The 20,623-nt window shown below is 44.0% G+C and overlaps 1 protein-coding gene and 1 long non-coding RNA gene across 2 annotated transcripts in view; one reads left to right on the top strand and one right to left on the bottom strand.

Annotated features, from left to right (window-relative positions):
- Positions 1–1,799: 1,799 nt before the first annotated feature.
- On the top strand, positions 1,800–20,336 carry RAC1 (Rac family small GTPase 1). The gene is made up of 6 exons (XM_083153212.1): positions 1,800–2,092; positions 12,302–12,373; positions 14,667–14,784; positions 15,858–15,920; positions 16,255–16,414; positions 18,410–20,336. Exons 1-6 carry the CDS (start codon positions 2,058–2,060, stop codon positions 18,538–18,540), a joined length of 579 nt encoding a protein of 192 aa, XP_083009338.1. The 5' UTR covers positions 1,800–2,057; the 3' UTR covers positions 18,541–20,336.
- Positions 13,022–20,623, bottom strand: part of LOC146020240 (uncharacterized) — a 39,344-nt gene continuing 31,742 nt past the window's right edge. The window contains exon 3 of the long non-coding RNA XR_014450757.1: positions 13,022–13,268. This is a non-coding gene — a long non-coding RNA (uncharacterized LOC146020240). The remainder of the gene's footprint in view (positions 13,269–20,623) is intronic.

A 20,623-nucleotide genomic window follows, 5' to 3' on the forward strand; every position in this document is an offset into this window, starting at 1 on the left:
ACAGGCTTGCCCAAGCACTTTGAGGGAGGGTGTGTGACATCAGCTCCGGCCTCAATCAACCTTTTTCTATTGCCCTGGCCGTGTAAGTTCTGCAATATGCACAGACTAGGAAAATCATTTAATGGGGAGTGTGTTGTGTATGGATTTGCAGCTAGCCGTTGATGCAATATTTGAGCACGCCATTTGCACACTTGCATATGGGGCCTTTTCACTGTCTGGGGGGCAGGTATCTGATCGCAGGGCTCTGCTAAATTGCTCTGCTCAATAGCCACCTTTGTGAAAACCAATACTTGTGTCATTTTATAAAATGTGTAATGGGCTGTTCAGCTTTGGCCTACTGCATTTCGCACCCATGTAGTGTTCATTCTAGCACCCGCTATCTTTGAATACCCATGCAGTTCCTCTTCCCTGAATGGGGTGTCACCGTCTGCTGTGGTGTTTCTATCACAGGTCTGGTTTGCTTATCAGTGCTGATATACACACACCACGTGGTGCTAGAATGAACACTACCCATGTACTGTGGACTAATGGGGCCTACACACATAGCGATTCCTGGACATTTTCTTAGTGATCTCACTAGATCGCTTAGAAAATGCCCCAACATCGCTCCATGTGTAAGGGCATACCTCCCAACTTTTGAAGTTGGGAGGTCGGGACGTTCGCGCGGCGAAGCCGCTCCCGAAAAGGGGGCGTGGCCCCGCGGAAAGGGGGCGTGACCTCGAGGAAAGGGGCGTGGCCTCACGGGGTGCCGCGAACTCCGGCCACGCCCCGTTTTCGCCGCTCGTCGGCGCTGAATAGATGCTGTGCGCATGCGCACAGCGTCTATTCTCTGCAAGCTGGGGGGGCTCCCAACTGTCCCCCCCACCGCGGGACAATGGCGGCCCTGGGCGGGACGCCGGAACGTACCCGAATATCGGGACGTTCCCGTGGAAATTGTGACAGTTGGGAGGTATGTGTAAGGACATAGCGATGCGCAGCCCTGTTCATTGCTATCATCCTGGCGATTAATGTCCAGCACACTGGATAAATCTATAATCGCAGGTGTCAGGGCCAGCGGTTACACTCTCTCCAGCTCCAGAGTCACACTGATGCTAGGCCACGCTCCTATGCATTTCGTCACCACAGAATTGTAAAGCGCAACGGAATCTGCTGCGCTATATAAGAAACTGTAAATAAATAAATAAACAGAATGTGCAGGCTTTTTTCAAGTAGGGTAAACAACAGTAACACATTTTGTGATGTCATACAGCACACTCATACTTTTGGGATGGGATCATTCTTCCCTCATCACTGGGTGTGATGGTGCTTGGCTTCCCTTGCCCCCTGGGGAGTAGGTGGGCTTCCCCTGCAGCTTTCAGTTATCCAGGGCTAGTCTGCAACAGCCCCACTCTCCAAGCTTTAACAACAGCATAGGAGAAGCAGGGCCACAACAATAAAGGTGCAATTTGGCTGCGCATAAATCATGGGAACCAGATAATCATATGTATAAGTACAGAGACCACTGCACTCACTGACCAATATATGTGTCTGCAAATGGGAACTCTGGGTAGAACATGTGCTGAGAATTCCCCTGACAACAATACACTGTGTTGTTTCCTGGTGGCGCCATGCCATGTACACGACGGGGCACCGGGGGCAGGGGTGAGCCTGCTGCCTGCCCTGCATCTCTAGGATGAGAAGGGGTAGATGAATGATGTGACTGACCTGCAGGCAGGGTACCGCCCCCTTCTAAGGTAGCCCTTCCCCCTGCCCGCGGCTTCCCCCATGACGTCATTCCAGCATGCGCGGCCCCGGGAGCCCGGGCGCGGCCGGCAGTCAGTCAGTGCTCGGCACTAGGAGTGAGGCGAGGCCGGTAGTGACGCGGGCGCGGCGCTTCCTGTATCTCTCTCGCAGCAGCAGCAGCAGCAGCAGCAGGGCGGTGGTATCCTCCTACTCCTCACAGAAACGGTGCCCGCATCACACGTACCCGGAGGAGAAGCACCAAGGCCGGTCACCCCGGGATTAAGTCCATAAAATCTCCTTTTTCCGCTCCCCGGGAGCCGTGACGCCCAGCAACCATGCAAGCCATCAAATGTGTGGTGGTGGGAGACGGGTGAGTAGCCGCTGATGACGGGGAGCAGGGGGGAAACATGTCACCGGTGCCATCCCCCTTCCTCACCTCTCTCTCCCTGCACACGGCCTGGGGGCACCCGCCCTCCTACTCCTCCGGAGCATCGGCCTAGCACTCTGACTAGGGGCCGGGGGAGGGGATAGTTGGGAGTGGTGCGGAGGCCGCTCATCCTCCATATACCGTGACTGCAGCCAGTGTCCCCCCAGCATCTTTATGTATATACCGTCCGACAGAGCCATAGCTACAGTCTCCTGTACACCTGCCCTGTATGCAGCCACAGTGTTCCTGTAGAGCTGCCCTGTATGCAGCCTTAGTGCCCGTGTACCCTGCCCTGTCTGCGGATGCAGTGCCCCAGTACACCTGTCGCAGTGGCCCCGTGGAGCTGCCCTGCCTGCGGCCGCAGTGGCCCCGTGGAGCTGCCCTGCCTGCGGCCGCAGTGGCCCCGTGGAGCTGCCCTGCCTGCGGCCGCAGTGGCCCCGTGGAGCTGCGCTGCCTGCGGCCGCAGTGGCCCCATGGTGCTGCGTTGCCTGTGGCCCCGTGGTGCTGCCCTGCCTGCGGAAGATATCTGACTTGTACAGTATATACAGATACAAAGGCACTATCTCTCTATAGACAGGGGGCCAGATGCACTAAAGGTCCATACACACTGGGTGACTATGCCCAGCCTGTATGGACAGCGATGATCGCTATCATCACTGGGGGGGAAAGCCGCTCAGGGCATACATACAGAGCGGTTTTCCCCCTGCCCGGCGCCACCAGCGGGGAGAGGATGACTTTGCATAACGCAGTGCTATACAATGCTGTCCTCAAAGCCGCTCATCTGCTGGTAATACCAGCAGATGAACGGCTTTCCCGTTGATGATGCGGGAGCACGCAGCAGCGCACATCGCTGAGGCATACACACTGGGTGGCTTTGAGCTGAATGATGCTCAAACATGCTGTTTTGAGCTGCTTTTAGCTCAAAGTCGCCCAATGTGTATGGACCTTTGGTTGGTTGTTTATCACTCTCCAATTAATCACTATTTCAAACTTAAGGCCCATACACATTGGGCGACTTTGAGCTAAAAGCAGCTCAAAACAGCATGTTTGAGCATCATTCAGCTCAAAGCCACCCAGTGTGTATGCCCCAGCGATGTGCGCTGCTGCGTGCTCTCGCATCATCAACGGGAAAGCTGTTCATCTGCTGGTAATACCAGGGCTGTCCCCTGCAATCCCCCCCCAGGGATTAACGGCCGGGGCGATGTATTAACAGCTTTCAAGGCGTTAATTCACCCTGGCCGCTTCGCCAGCTCAGGGCTAGCGTTGTCCTATCCCCCACTGTGGGGACAATGCTAGCCCTGCGACTGGCTTTGGCTGCGCTGGAGATCTCGCGCATGCCCAGAAAGCCGGCTGGGATCGGGGGACTGCGAGTGCGCATGTGCGGGGCGGTGAGGAAGCCGATAAGGAGAGCCGTTCACGCTGGGGATAACGGCACTCCTTATCTGCTTAATACATCTGCCTATAACGTTTGCCCGTTATTCGCCAAACGTTATAGGCAGATTAATACATCTGCCCCACTGTCACCTACAGACTTGACCTGTAAATGACTGCACATGCACAGTAGTTACTGAAATCCTTCTACCTGACTTAAAACCATTTATTTAAGAGATAGTTGGACCGGGATGTAGTTATAATTCCGACGTTCAAAATCCTGACACTTTCTCCCTCAATGGGTGTCCACGACACCCATAGACGGAGAATAAATTAGTGTACCGAGCATAGAGAGCCCGCAAGGGGGGCCGATCCACGTGTCGTCCCCCCCCCCACCTGTCGGGATTTTGACCGCTGGGATTTCGTATCAAACCCGTTGGACCAGGGAGCTGAGCGGTATATTCAAAGTTCTGTATTAATTACCAGCATATACATACAGAGTTAATTGTCGGAATCGGATGTATTGTATACACCAGGAGTAGGCAACCTGCAGCATTCCAGCTGTTGTAGAACTACAAATCACAGCTTTACTGATAAATCCTACCAAAATAATGACAGTATATGTAGCATTTGTGTGTCTCCGCTGTAGCTGGAGTGCCATAGGTGGCATAACTTTTGGTGTAAGAACTACAGCAGGCAGAGAATATTTTTTGTCTCTGTACACTCACGGTCACTGTTGATCAGAATAAGCCATATTGCTGCAAGGACATAATTTTATAGTAGACTTTGGTTTTAATTTGCATATAAAAATATTGGCAAAACAAGGTTCACTTTTCAGTAGTGAGAATCTTGCATCTCATTAACACCCCTTTTTACACCTGAAAGCCGGGTAGCACCCAAGATTTTGGACCAGGCTCCAACCCTGGTGCAAGCTGGCTTTTGACCCCTTTTACAACCGCGTCCCACAATGCCGAGCAGATGATGTCACCGTAGACGGGCCGGACCTGGGAGATGAGCGCATATACCCAGAACATTTGCTGGGTTAAATGCACACTGGAGTTTGTGCAAGCTCGTGCAAAAAACAGGTTATAAGAGCTGGCGTCAAAGGGTTATAAATCTGAGTTTTATGTATTTTGCCATTTATTATAATGAGAGCATCTATGTATAATGTTATTTTAATGTGTATGGCAGTGGTTCCCAAACTGTGTGCCATGTAGCACTTGCAGGGGTGCCTTGGATTGGTGGTCCAGGACCAATTCAAATTATTTATGGTCAGTGCAATAGACAAAACCAGTGCTTGTGGCTTCCAATCATAAACTATGTGGACAAACAGAAGTGATTCCTGTCTCCCACCCCATAACTGAACAGATGACATCAACACAATTTATTTAGTTTAGTATCTTTTTACTAAAGTACTAAAAAACTTTTTGCCTGAGGTTTTTGGGGACAGTACATAGTGCAATGAGATGTGTAAGGCATGTGTGGTGACCATTGGAGTGCAAAGATCCAATGTGGTAACTCCTCCATATACATTGAAGTCACTATTAACTCTTTGAGTGTCAACATCTGTGAGAGGTGCATAATATCTGCTAAAAATGTCAGCGTCGCTCACATTTGTTATATAAATTCAAGTAAGAAATGTGTAAAAAAAAAAAAATACAAATTCTGCGCAAAATCACACATATAACAGCAGCTGAAAGTCTGTGTGTGTGTATATATATATATATATATATATATATATATATATATATATATATATATATATATATATATATATATATATATAATATTTTCCTATGTAAGGTAAACATTAAAGGTCATTATGATGAATAAAAATGTATGCTTAACAATTTTCACACCTATTTTGACAAATTCCCTTGGCACTCAAAGAGTTAAGAGTAAACAAAGGCACTACTAGTACATTGCCTGCAATATTAATAGGTATATTTTGGTATGTTTTTATTGTTAAGGCTGTACAAGTAACAGTAGCCAGGGCAAAAACCTCTATTTTTGTTTTTTTCTGGAACTGGGTATATATTCAGATCATACTAAACACCCTTCATGGTGATAGTCCAAAAAATTATGTAAGCGTGTAGCCTTGTACACTCAGTTTTGACAGGCATTTGCTTTGTTTTTCTATCCATTTCGGTGATGCCTGAAGGCTAAACATATACATAATTACAACCCACAAAATGCACAATTACTGTAAGTAACAAACATGACAAGGTAGCTTGCATTCTAAAGGGAAGTTTTGTGAAGGAGGTGTGGGGTGCTGAGCAGTGGGTCCATAATCTGCAGCTGTGGAAGGCACTTTGAAAACCTGGGAAGGAATCGCAGGGTGGGAGTGCGACAGTAAATGGTGGCAGAGAGGAGGTAGTTGTTGGCTGGGGGCAGCAGACAGGAGTGTGAGTGACAATGTAGGTCGGAGAGCGTGATTGAATGAGAGGAGTTTTAAATTGATTTGGTATGCTGTAGGGAGCCAGTCTAGAGATTGGCAGAGGTGGAGCAGCCAGCGAGGAAAATGAGATGTGTTGCTGAGATAAGGGATTAAAGCTTGACGTGACAATGTATGGGTAGGCCAGAGTATAGGAGATTACAGTAATCCATATGTTCTCAAACTCTGCTCATGCTGTCTAGGTATCCTCCCAGTATCACAAGTGAAATAGTTAGCCCCACCTGTGGATCTTTTATAATGTGTCAGTGAGTAATGAATACACTTGTGAACTTGCTCGTTGACCTGCAAAAAAAGTCAAATGTTGGATCTTCCCATGTGGAAGAGGCCTTTTCTGAAATGTGACAGAGTATATACTTCTTCTTCCGAATGTCCAGTACACTTGGGGCGACGGGAACAGTGTGCCGAGTAATCTAGTTAAGCACAGATCGCTACACCAGTGATAAAATGCAGCGTGATAAACCACTAACCCAGTGGTTTCCAAACTGTGTGCCGTGGCTCCCTGCGGTGCCTTGGGACACATGCAGGGGTGCCCTGGGTTGGTGGTCCAGGATCAACTCAAATTATTAATGGTTAATTATTTATGAGCAAAACCAGTGCTGGTGCCTGCCAATCATATGATATGTGTAAAACAGAAGCCGTGAAAAAAAACCTTATACTCTAGGGCTGGGGTAGCCAACCCTAGTCCTCGAGAGCTACCAACAGTGCATGTTTTGCAGGTCTCCTCACAGAATCACAAGTGAGCTAATTAGCTCCATCTGTGTATCTTTTAAAATGTGTCAGTGATTAATGAGTGCAGCTGTGCAGCAGCTAGTTTGTCTGGAAAATGTGAACTGTTGGTAGCTCTCGAGGGCTAGGGTTGGCTACCACTGCTCTAGGGTGCCTAAGATTTGGAACCCCTGCATTTAACAATCGGCCTGCGACATGGCAGGTAGGAGCTGATTGGCTGATGGTTTATCACTCTCCATTTTATTACTTTTGCAGCTTAGTACATATGACACTAAATCTAGTCAAGTGATAACGATGGGTGGCACCAACATACACGGAGCGATCTGTGCTTCATTTCTAAGCGATCTAGAATGCTTAGAAATGAGGCTGTAATCACCCTGAGTGTATGGCCCAGAACATTACTCTGCACAGCGCTGCAGAATGTCAGTGCTGTGTAAATAAAATATACTATTACTATCTTAACCATGACATTGTAACAGTACAGGTGTCTGGATGATAGACTAACAGTATCTAGATAGATAGTCAATAGGTTGACACCAAAAAGGTCGGCAGGCATAATGTGGACAATGACAATGATCGACACATGAAAGATCTTTGATTTATTCATGCTTTACCATCCACAGTGGTAGTGGAGGCAGACTAACTAGATCATGGAGTCCAGGTGCTTACACAGGCAGAAAGATGCCTTTAAACACTGTGAAATGCATTTATTTCCATCAGACCCCTGCTACAGTAACATTCCAATTACACAGAATAGCACAACTGCTTCCTTCGGCTTCTGCAAATTCCTGCAAACGTGATTTAGGCCCATAATGCAGTTACAGCACACCCAGCACTCTACACCAGCCCCAAAGCCCTAATTAACGCAGATTGTTGCTGGCACCTCAGGAGAAATCTGCAGTATGTGCAGCCTCCGAGCTAGTCACAGAAATTATACCGCCCACACACCATCCAACAGTGCTATATGTAACCAGCTCAAAACACTGGTTGCAACGAAAACCTTGTAATGGCTGAGCGCAAATGATAATTGTCCAAATGTTCAGCCAAATTGGTAAGAGAAGCACTGAAATGCGGTCCTCAAGGCATCTGTACAGTCCAGGTTTTAAGTGTATCCATGCTTGGCCACAGGTAACTTATTAATTAGTACCTCAATCAATTTAATGATGTATGCCTTGACTACTGCATACCTCCCAACTTGTAGTTATGGCGAGGAAGGACACTGGCGCGCGGCCAAAATTTCCACTGTTTGGGAACAAGTGGTCAATTGGAACAAAAAATGACAACCAGGAAAAGACAGAGGTATAGGGCCCGTTTAATGGCCCCTACACACATAGCGATTTTTGCCTATTTTTTAAGCGATCTGAACAAGAATCGCTCCTTGTGTATTCCTCCGAGCGATGGCGATATGTGATCCTGCATGTCACTATCGATGAGCTAGAGCATTCAAGCATGCAGTATAAATCTAGTTCATTTTCACCAAAGAACACTGGTTAGCACAGATGCTCGGCACACATCACTGGTGTATAGCAGGTGTGCCACCAATGAGCGATCTGTGCTAAACTGCATCACTCAGCACAGGGCTGAAGTCACCCCGTGTGAAGGCCCCTTAAGACTTATCCCTATTGACATTAATATAAATGTGTCCCAAAAATGATGTAGCAGCAGATTTTTTTTTTTTGTTAGCTGCAGTGGCCTTCCTGGCAAACCTGGGGAAGGGGGTCCCCAGGTTTTTTTCAAGGCTGTGTAACAGTAACCCAGTTTGATTTTCATTAACGCATGACACAGATTGCTCTGGCAATATCATACCCAAATCCTGGGTACTTGCCGCCATCAAGGTGATTGTTACAGATAGCGAGGTAGATCATGATGACCTGGGTATATTTTATACCTGATCTTGTAATTTTAAGGATTATTTTAGATTATTAGTATATATTGTTTTATGTTGTGGGAGGTTCTTTTTTTCTTATTGCAGCCAGAAGTACCGGCTTTAGCAATGTAGAATGGGTAACCCTGACTAGTTGTGGGAGTGACGTGAAAAGTGCCATTTTGGCAGCCACAAGGGACACTTTTTACACATTTCTACTCACCATGGTGGGAGACTCGGAGAAGAAATGTTGGCACCCATTAAACAATTGTGTTCTCCCCTTAATGTGCCTTGTGTATCAAGGTTGGGAAACACTGAAACAGAGCAAGTTATGCCCAAAAATATCCCTCTACCCTAAATTATATCATTCCACATACATGCTGTTACTCCTGACAAATCCAGCTTGTATTGTGACTCTTTACAAAAATTCTGTGTTTTTACATCTTTTAATGAGCAGTGAGGTGATCATGTTTGTTACCAATGAAACTTTTCTTTCCATGGTAACATCCCTGGCATCTGCCAGTCTGAGGTAAACAGACTGTAGTCTTCCCACTGTAGTACATACAGATGCCGGTGGTCAGAACAGTGGTCCACTAAGATGTTACCTCTGGTAATTACAACCTCCCCCCCCTTACACACACACACACACACACACACACACACACACACACACACACACACACACACACACACACCACCCTCTGCTATGTCAACATTCTGGTGCCAGTTGTGTTTGCATCAGCATTGATTGCTGTATAATTCATATATCTGCTAAGTAAGAATTGAAAGGTATGTTGCTAGTAGTAGTAGTGTACTTGGGTTACCCAGGTCAATAAACATGTTGTACATTCATAACACATCACTGCCTCATTGCAGTATCCATTTCTTAACATCTACCACTTGTCTCGTGTCTTGCCTCTGATTTAGGTGTATCATGATTCTGTAAGGAAGGTGGTCATCACTGCTGAATACCTTATTTGTTCCTGAATGTAGAACAGAAATGTTTAAAGCATGATTATTCAAACAGGGGAAAATGAATTGTGCATTAAATAAAACCACCTTTTACTAGCGTACTAATAGAAAATGTTAAAGGAGTGAAATTATAAACCAGTATATCTGTAAATAATCCTGCAGGGTCTGTCTACCAGATTTGTAGAACCAAGTCCATTATAAATTTAAAACACCTTAAACTGTGGTCTGGAGAAAGGCCAGGCTTCTTAATGCAAGCATAACCAGACTTTTCATATAGAAGACTCTCCTTTTTCATTCATAACCACTCACACCAGTTTTAATTTTTAAATGGCATTGATGGCTAAATTCATTATAGAAGGGGTTTACGAAACGATTAGTAAGACGCAAATCAATGCGAGAAAAGGAGAGCCCTAAAAATTTGCATAGCACCCTGTCTAAAGTGACAGATGAAATGATGGGCGCCTACTACTGAATTAAATCGCTCTGCTTTTGCAGATAGAGATTTAAGATGAATCCTCTGGTCCCTTTGCTTGAGTCTGTGATTTAGCTGTAGAAGCAGAGGTAAGCGGGCGATGGGCTGCGCCTATGGGCAGCAGGTGCTATTTGAAAGAGCGGCTGCCACCCACATGGATTGATTTGGGAGGATAAGTCGGTTGCAGGCGCGCAAGCTTAAGAATAGTGGTACTTATGTATTATCTGGGCTCCCATGTTAAATGCACCCCATTTTTTCATACCCCTACTATCCAACTACGCATGGAGTTGATTTTATATAGTGTGGCGAGCGCAGCGAGCCACCGTGCCTGAAGCGTGGCAAGCGCAGCGAGCCCCGCAAGGGGACACGGTCTCATAAGAAAAACGGTAGCCCAGATATTACATAAGTACCAGAATAGTCTCCCTAATTTTTAAACACTTTAAAAAAGTTATGATCTGATCAGGCTTGGAGGCGGGGGTTGCGTGTTCATGCACTCTGTTCCAGTGTTTGACAGAAGTGTGTACCCAGCTTAATGCAGGAAACGCACACGTATACAATCAATGACGCGGTATTGGGTAAATAGGCCAATGATTGTATAGGTGTGTGAGTGTTGCAGGAGTGGAAGCTGATAAACTGCTTATGACGCTCTTGCAGCAGTGGGGATCGGAAGGCTGTATCATTATGTGCTACTTAATGATGTCGGCCTGACTTCCCAATCCCATAGAACAGTGATGGATAACCTTGACAATCCAGCTGTTGAACTACACATCCCTGCATCAGTTTTAGCATGGCCAAATAGTAAAACGGAAGTAGGGCATACTGGGATGCCTGTGCACACCGGGCTATTTCTATCAAAGGGGATGAATCTGTGGACATACTCGGCTTGAAGCATTTACCCAATCAGTCACGTGGTCGTAAAAGTGTGTTCCCAGTTTGACTAACAAGGGCACATCAAGAAAAGGATTACTTGGTGAGTTGCCCACTACTATAACTGAAGATATCCAATCTATATGCATAGACAACCTACACTAAAGGTCCATACACACTGGGCGACTATGCGCAGCATGTATGGACAGCGATGACAGAGCTGCAGGGAAAGCCGCTCAGTGCATACGTGCTGTTTAGCCAGCAGATGAGCGGCTTTCCTGACGATGATGCGGGAGCACGCACCAGCGATCACCACTGGGTGGCTTTGAGCTGAAAGCCGCTTAAACAGGCTGTTTTGAGCGTCTTTCAGCTCAAAGTTGCCCAGTGTGTATGGGCCTTAAGAAAAATACTGCAGCTTTGCCCAGAAAGACCATAAACCTCTTACATGGATCCCTCAAAAATAACAATGTAGAAGGCACTGAAATAGTTTGGCAGATAACAGCTACTGTATATAGTTAGAGAGGTAATGCACACATCTGTCATTGTAGGTGTTCCCCTGTGCTTGGTACTTCACTGTAATTGTTTTACCAGCGCTACTGGTGCCATTGCTTTGAGGATTACATAGTGGTGTTTATAACTGAGCTTGTTATTTTCTCAGTAACAGCAAACATCCATCTGAAAGTATCCTAGTTCACAGGTGCAGGGTAGTGTTCCAAATTGTATTATAAACTGGCCACACACATTATAAGCCTGCTGTTATATGTGTTTGCCAGGTAAAGGGCTACATGTTATCATGATGTTAGTTAGCCAAGGTGCTATAATCACAAAACTTCTCCTCTGGAGCCCATGCAGTATGCCATGATGTGTGACACTTCACTGGCTGAAAAATGGTAGTCCTTAGCTAAACTAGTTAATATATCTTTATTTTTTGGAACCCTTAACCAGTTTTCTTGAACTAATGATATGTGATCCTGTGGCAGCGGGCTGTGTATATTAGTGGAATGCCATAGCAGTGTTGAGACAGAACAGTGCTTCAGGGACTGGGGTGATGGTCCCTTGGCACTGCCTCCTGCGCTTAGTAACTCAGCCAACTGTACAGGGATGGTAAATTGTGTATGCAGGAGACATCAGCCTATCCTGTTTACACACTGCTATACAATGTGGAGGATGGTTCCCATGTGTACATAAAATGTAACCTGACTGGAATCCATTTAGGACTGACATTCATTCTGTGATTTTACAATTAACCTCAGAATTAATAATTGCAAAGAAATTTGAAGAATCTTATTTGTGTTGTGTGAAGAACACTTAGCATAGTGTAATAGCAGCTGTATACCACACAAATGACACCGCAACATATAACAATCAGTTATAGCAATAAGTGTTTGTTTCAACTAACTTTTTTTTTCTTCTCTTATTTTCCAGAGCTGTTGGTAAAACTTGTTTGCTGATCAGTTATACCACAAATGCATTCCCTGGGGAATACATCCCAACTGTGTAAGTAGCACGGAGTATTTCAAGATCTATAGGACAAATAAGCAATAACATTGTCCTATACAGAGGAACAAAAACGAGACCAGGAGGTCTGCGACTTGTTGGAATTCACAGCTTAGAACAGGCGCGCCTACCCTAGCTAACTGTATATGGTGTTAGCCCTAGCCAGGGTCAGGCGTGGTCTGTGTAGCAGTGTAGCAGAATATTGTCTTTCTGTTCTCTTCTACAAAATGGAAATGTGTCAGTTACATGTACAATAGCTTTTGGTGTATTAGCCTGACAATCTGGAAATAATGTTAGTAACTTATTGGCAAGTATAGAAAGTCTATATGATAAAATGTAAATCAGAATCAAACTGTAACCTGTAATAAGATACATTTTAAATCTGGTAATTTAACCAATTGACTATATTTTTTCCTAAAACCACTCAGAAATTGCAACTGAAAAAAAAAATGAAATATATATAAATTTGTCCAATCGGCACTCCGTTAACGTATAGAAATATGACCTGGTTGCCTTCCTCCAGTTCTTGGTAGAGCTGCAATAACACGGCGGGGATGGTGAGGCGGCACTCAAAGGATTTAATAAGAGTCTGACACAAATGTGTTCTGCTTCCAACGTTTCAAATCTTTTACTAGATTTTTCGTCAGGGATAACAAGTTACACATACCAATTCTTACTTTTTATATAAGATCAGAGCACCAAGTGAAAACAGTCTCCCGGTGGCAGCGTGCAGCAAATCCCATTCTGATGACGTCATCGACCAACGGTGATTCCTGTCAATGGACCGCATCACACTAGTCGCCTGTCAGTGAGGTGCACCGCTAGCGTGCCGGTATCCATGGCAACCCGCCACAGCGCCGTGCCTTCACAAGTCTGGGCTCTGCTGTTGTGCCGACTGGGGAGAGATAGAGGAGAGAGTGACAAAGTAACCACACCAATAAGAAAGAAAATAGACAAAGAATAAATACATTGCATGGACTGTGATTAGTTTAAAGAACCATATCAAAACAAATATGCATCAGAGAATATAAAAGTAAAACACGCAAATTATATATATATATATATATATATATATATATATATTTGTTTCAATATTTTATTTAAAAATAATTATACTTGTACATCCACCATGTTCATAGATGCCCATTGTAAAATTAATTTCCACCATTGTTCCAAGTCTCTGTTTAGTGCCACTCCTCCCCATGTGTCACTATACATATTAGTATATCCACAACCCAATCAAAAAAACTCTTTTGGTCCAGCAATCCCACCCCCAATGCCAGAATGTGGCCCATCCCCTCCCCAACTGGCATCCTAACCCTATACCCACACCTTTTGTAGTAGATTGCAAATGGGTGCACATGCAGAGATCAGCATAGTTTAGGCCCCCATACACTAGTAAGAGTTGGGCTGATTTCACTCGATCCCGATGGATTTTGCCGAGAAATTGACCCAAATCGTATGTGTGACAACCCATCTGACCCGATGTGCGGTCCCGCGTGCATCGAGTCGGACCCGACAGCTTGAACCTGCTGCAGGTGCAATCTATCTGATCGGACCCATCAGCGGCATGTCGCAGATACTATTTTTGGCACTTATGATGTATTGTGTCCGATCCGTAGGTGTGTGCCATCGGCCCAGCACTGCTGGCACACACCTATGTGCAGGGGCGTACAACAGTGGGTGCCACGAGGGGGGCAGCAGCAGGAAGTGGCAGCAGAATTTTTAAAAATATTTTCAAAAGACTGGCCAGCCACTGATTGGCTGAGAGAATTCTCATCTGGGTGGGAGTTTACATGTGATAAATCACATGAGATTTATCACAAAGCCACATCAATTGGCAATTTGTAAGTAAGCTGCCGGGGACAAGTCGGACTAGTGTATTAAGGCCTTTAGAGTACTATGGGTGTTGATCCCCCATCACACTCTTATTTCCGGCTTGTGCGGTTTCGAAGGGTTATATTGGCTGAGAGAGCCCACGGCATCATGCCCAAAGGACTGCAGCAGATGGTGTTTCCATACCAGATGGGGGTACAGTAGGGCATGCCAGATGTATGGGATAAGACCTGGTCATTTAATGCACTCCTGACTGTGGTCATATCCTATATGGTTTTGCCGGGCAAGTGGTTAATGTAGAGACTACTGTGTATTGTCAGAGGAAAATCTGTTTATAGCACACCTTTGCATCGTTTGCTTCTACTATTTGGTCTTGATTAGAGCAAACTAATGAACTTTTAGTTACTGCTTACATTTATTATTGATCTATAAAAAAATATTTTTATCTCCAATTTAGATTTGATAACTATTCTGCCAATGTTATGGTGGATGGAAAGCCAGTCAATTTGGGCTTGTGGGATACAGCTGGACAAGAAGATTACGACAGATTGCGACCTTTATCTTATCCACAAACGGTAATTATAAGCCTGTGAAGTCTGCTTATGGATCCTTTTCTTATTGTGTTGTGCAACAGATACAAGGTTTAGGGTCTGCAGCTCTCCTGTATCCCAGTGTGAAGCCGCCTTTTGTCTGGGATTACTCCCAGACGTTCCCAGTTCCTTGTACGGCTATGCAGTCACAATCTTGTTTATTTGCCTTTCCTCCTGAAATAATCAGGATTGTATTCAGTATAAAGAGCATCCATATGGTGGTATTACAGATTAGGAGATGGCCTTTCTACTTGTACTTTCCCAGCCAGATTAGGAAGCGATGAGATTACCTTCTACTGTAATATCAGCAGATTAGATTTGGTGACTATTTTACCTATTGAGTCATTGTCTGCCTAGTAAGTATTTCTTTGGACTTTGTAGACAGATTAATGATCCTATTAATAGTATACAGCAATATCTGGTTCACAGGAGCAACTGTGTATTCAATATAAACCTAGTAGGTCTCAAATAACTTAAATCCATACTTGCTCTGCTTAGCTTCTGCTTCACTTTTCTACAGTGACCACTTTAGTATTGTCCATGTTAAGTATTAAGCTAATCATCACTTTCATCTCTAAGGTGACGCTGATACCCCGAGGTTTAGTTTCTGGGTCTCTATTGTAGAAAACATTGCCTGACATGTTTCTTAAGTCTCCCTTCCAAAAAATAAAGGGAGCACCGCTACTGTGAAGCGCTATAATCTGCTTTTGAATCTGAATATTTTTTATTAGGCTTTAAGCCCGAGCCCCCCTGCTTCCAATGTTTCGGTGAGTTAGTTAATTACCCGCTTGCTGGCAGCGCTGTTGTCCTAATCTGTCAGTGCTGCCACTTTCTGTCGGTGTGGGCTATAATTTACAGATGTTACCGCTTGCAAAGCAAAATGCTTTTTATGTCGTCCTTGATCTGAAATCTAAAAGCACGCTGACTGGGGAAAATAAAAGGAAGGCGTAATTTTATTACATGTTTTTATTGTGTACGTCACTTTCCTGATTTCAAAATTGTCTGTCTAAAGTGTACATTTAAGCTGAAACTTACCATTTCCGTGTTTCCGTTTCTAGGACGTGTTCCTAATCTGCTTTTCACTTGTGAGCCCGGCATCGTTTGAAAATGTCCGCGCTAAGGTAAACACTCCCTTTCCACAGGCGTTGGTTATATTTACAGGGATGTGGGGATGTTTATATGCAGCGAGTGGGAGGTTTTTGTTCTATGGGGTGAGAAGTTCAGAGCCTGCTGAAATGAATCAACATAAATGGTGCGGTGACCTAAATAGAGACTGGAGCCGCGTACTGTAGTGTTTGGACTGGCGGGCTGATGTTCCGACCTGTGTATGCATTAAGCTGCTTCATTGTTTGTTTTAAAAGCATCAGGGGAACTTGTTAGCCCATTTGCTTTTAGATTTTGAATTAAGCTTGTTTGTGGTTATTTACTTTTTGTGTTTTATTTATTTTTAAATAGTGGTACCCAGAAGTACGACATCATTGCCCTAACACCCCCATTATCCTCGTGGGAACAAAACTTGATTTGAGAGATGATAAAGACACCATTGAGAAGCTTAAAGAGAAGAAACTTACGCCCATTACCTATCCTCAGGGACTTGCCATGGCAAAAGAGATTGGTATGTAAACTCTCGCTGGGTAGCTGCTTTTTACCTAACCGAACATCCGCTGACTGATCGCCGTGCCGCAGTCAGTCTGTGCTCTAGACCCACATTGTCTAGAGACCATGTTGTAGACAAACATTGTGTTACTCTCCTTAAGATATTACACATCATTATTTCTTAAGGTGTCCATACGCTACTGCGATGTAATGTATCTATGCAGTGTATGGCCATCTGATCCCTCAGAGATAACATATTTCTTACCTCTGAGGAGATCCTGTGCCTGTCTCGCATTGACCTCACTCTAGTAATGTGTAATTGGCACTTGTCACACCTGTTCGTTTGCCGCTTCCCACATTTACAAAATTCACTCTGTTTTGTACGCTTTTACCAACTACAGATAACAATTTAAAAATGAAGTATTGTGTAAAGGCTTTAAACTTCAAGTGTTCCTTATTTTTACAGCAGGTACAGTCTGATATTTACAGATCTCCACTCCTGCTAAAGTAAACTCAGTAGGAGGAAGTGAAATAAGATAAACTATAATAGCTATACTGTTCTAAAGGCAAATGATGTCACCGGACACACACACACCTTGGTCTTTGCTATAGTTCAATGGAGAGAGAGAGAAATCACCCCTCCTCACCACTAAAAAACATATATATATATATATATGGGTGTGTAGCTTTAGGACAATTGAAGATAGATTACAGGTAATGGACCTGACATCATTTCAGCAAAAGGAAGCTCAGTTGTTCTATCAGGAATCTATCAAATGAGTCCACAGATAATGTATTAGGTAGACTCTGCATTTTATTACCTTTATTCTGACAAGGAAAGGTGGGGATAAAGTGGAAGGGTATTAAGCTTTAACAAGAGATAAATGCAAGGGTGATACAGAGAGATAATGTCCAGCCAATCACCTGCTAACTGCCATGATACAGGCTTTATCACCCTTGCATTATCTCTTGTTAAGGCTTAATACATCTGCCCCATTGTGAGAACTGCATGGTGAACACCTCTGTGTCCACTACAACATGTCCTCTGTCTGTAGTTGCCATGGTAGTCACGTGTTTATATAATAGCTACTAAGAGGGGGGCAAAGAAAGAGCAACTACATTTCTGCTGATAAGTAGACTTGTTAGATTGGATATACAGTCTAGGTTCTCGAGGTGCAAGTTTAAGTGATATCCATGCGAGTTACTACAACTGTGTCCTCGTACATCTAGCCTCAATACACCACACACCACGCGATGCCTACCGCAAGTGAGCAGCCAGGTCCCTGCAGCCCTGCTAAAATCAGTTGCCGTAAAAATGAGTCTTTGTCACAATGCTGTGCCACTATGACGCATGAGGAGACTGCATAGTCTTTTTCTGGAGCAGAACAGAACTTGTGTTGGGAAACGGCGGCAGCGGCCTTCTCTGCTGAGAGAACACTGACCGTGACAGATTGCTCAGCACAGAGGCTCTATCGCCCCGTGTTTATGGACCATAAGTCTACAAGATTAAGAGCATCAGCCACACACACACACACACACACACATATATAATGGTCATATATCCCATTATTCAGCATGGTCTCCTCACTTGACCCAGTCATGTTGCGTTTTCAGCAACAACAACAAAAACGCCCAATGCTAGAGGAGTGTCGCACGTCATGGCGTGACAAGGACGTATCTGTACTTAAGTCACCTGTGCTCAAGTATGGCCTTGAGTTGGTTGGGAACCCCCTGATTTGTGCTAGTGAATAAACAGATAACATTTTGTTCCCAGCTTTGTTTCCATTACAAATGTTTTTTTAAAGGCAACTTACCGATCGTTTAAGTTTGTGCTTAGTGGTGCCTCATACAGGGAAAGCGAAGGCTTTACATCCTCTATTGCTACCTCTGGACAGGCTTTGCGCCTGGCGTGGCACAGCCTGGCGTTTTGCCTCATGTGTAAGTTATTATAGATCAGACTGAGAAACTCCCCCTAGAGCATGAGGAAATGACAACGCTGGCTTTCTTCCAACAGGTGCAGTGAAATACTTAGAATGCTCGGCACTGACACAGCGGGGGCTGAAGACCGTGTTTGATGAAGCAATAAGAGCTGTCCTCTGCCCACCCCCAGTGAAGAAGGGGAAGAGAAAATGCCTGATTTTGTAATCCTTACACTCCTCAGCCCACTCCAGTCTGAGACTCAAAATGCCAAATCCCAGCCCTGTTTTTAATAAATCATTCTCTACCTTATAAAATCTTGAATCTATGAAGAAATACTTCATCCCGTAAGTGACACATGTATCTTTCCAGGCTCTACTAAAAATGCCCTCCTATATACTTAGCCCCTATTCTACTGACAACGGTTTTCCTTTACTAAATGTTGCCAAACCCCCCCCCCCCCCCCCCACTCAGCACGGTTACCTACTCTGTGTCCGTCAGACATGAGCCATCGCCTCTAGAAAGACATGACTTTGTACTCAGATTTCATTTCTGGATTTAAAAACAAACTGTACTTATACAAGCTGATACTGTTCATATACTGACAGTAGGTAAGAGACTTACTGCATATATTAAATACTTTATTAATCTAATTCACTGTATTGCATTGTAAATCAGAATGGTTATCTAGGAATGTTAGATCTATTATGTCTCTTTTTACTGCTTGGGTTAAAAATAAAGTTTTGCTTAAAGGGTACTAATCTGCTCTTTTGGATAAACCACACAGGTGACAATACATAAAATAGGTTTCAGGGTTTTAGTAAGCAGCAGTATTTAAAGGACACTACCGCTTTGGAACTAGTCAAACAGGATGTGTTATGAATGCAGTAGGGAGAGACTACTTTAGGTGAGTATTTGGCAGCATCGAATCCCTTTTCCCCATGTTATATAAGGGCATTGGGTCCCTCTTGTGAACCGGGGTGGGCAGAACACTTTAGTGGGAGATACGATACTGACATGGTATGTGCTGATTTCTGTATTGCAGATTACAGTGTAATACCTGTGCCTGTCTATGGGGGTGGGGGGCTGGGATCAACTAAGGTTAATAGTGCTCATTCCCACAGATTCTAAAATGTACAAGCTTTTCATGTTGGCTTGCTTATATATTATCTTGTATTCTAATATCTCTTGAATTATTGTAACTTGCTTATTTTGTAGTTCATGAAATTATACCTGAAACTGTTTTTTGATTATTTTTTTTTTCTATTCAATGTTTGCTTAACTGCGTCCTCTTTTGAACCTTTCCTATAACACTAGGTGTACAAATCATGTGAAACTGCTATACATTGCTTTTTCTTAGCTATTTTTTTATTCATGGCTCGTTCACAAATATATTATTATTGCAATTCTCACACATTAAACACCTGAAATCACCTTAAAAATAGGACAAGAGCTTATAGTGCCGTTTATACCATTGCATTCTAAAATGTAGATTGTATTTAAAATTTTAGAATGCAAAACATCCTATTTTGCAGGCATTAATAGCGCAATGTTCCTGCAATAGATTGTATTGGTTAAAGAGAAATGTGTGGAAATTGCTTTAGGAATGTATCTAAAGAACGCAATGACTCCGATGTAGTTTTGTCCATCGTATATGTGTGAGCGAGCCCTTACAGCTCACATACAAGCGCAGCAGCTGCTAAATATTGTAGTCTAGATATACTTTTTTCTTTTTTTTTTTTTACTTTGGAGGGGGACTTTTTCTATAATTGCATTTATCAGTTCTGTTCTCTAGGGTCTGTGAGGTCTTAATTATAGAGCAAGTATTAATGGTATGATGCACACCCCTGTCTAAACACTATTTGAAGGGACAAATGACTCAACCTTTCTACAACGTGAACAAATTCAAAGCGCATTTGCGGATGTTGCATAAAAATTGTGAACAGTGTTTTTACATTGATCTTTTGCTAATGCAATTTAGTGTTTTACATGCATGTTTGAATTAATAAATCCTTAAACTACAACCTCTTGTGCACAGCTTTTTACTTTATTGCATGATTGTTTTTCAGTTGACATTTTTTGGAATATTTTGGTGGCATTACCCTAATTGCATGGCACCTTCCTTTTAATCGGATATGGGTCATAGGTTCCACTCAGTGAAGGTAGACATGCATTAGGTTGACATCTGAAATTGGTCGATAGGGTTGGAAGGTCGACACCCGCATTAGGTTGACAATGGAAAGGTTGACATGAGTTCTTCACGTTTTTTTGCCCCAAATGTCAACATGGACAACGTTTGAGAGTACCTCAT

The sequence above is a fragment of the Crinia signifera genome, chromosome 7, assembly GCF_055691185.1.
Source record: "Crinia signifera chromosome 7, ASM5569118v1, whole genome shotgun sequence".
In the NCBI taxonomy this organism is placed as follows: Eukaryota; Metazoa; Chordata; class Amphibia; order Anura; family Myobatrachidae; genus Crinia; species Crinia signifera.

What these genes read in the sequence shown, in the direction of transcription:
- RAC1 (XM_083153212.1), top strand. Translation starts at nt 2,058, where the DNA reads ATGCAAGCCATCAAATGTGTGGTGGTGGGAGACGG. An exon ending in TTGAAAATGTCCGCGCTAAG is followed by an intron (nt 15,921 to 16,254) that starts GTAAACACTCCC and finishes ATTTTTAAATAG; the next exon opens with TGGTACCCAGAAGTACGACA. An exon ending in TGCCATGGCAAAAGAGATTG is followed by an intron (nt 16,415 to 18,409) that starts GTATGTAAACTC and finishes TTCTTCCAACAG; the next exon opens with GTGCAGTGAAATACTTAGAA.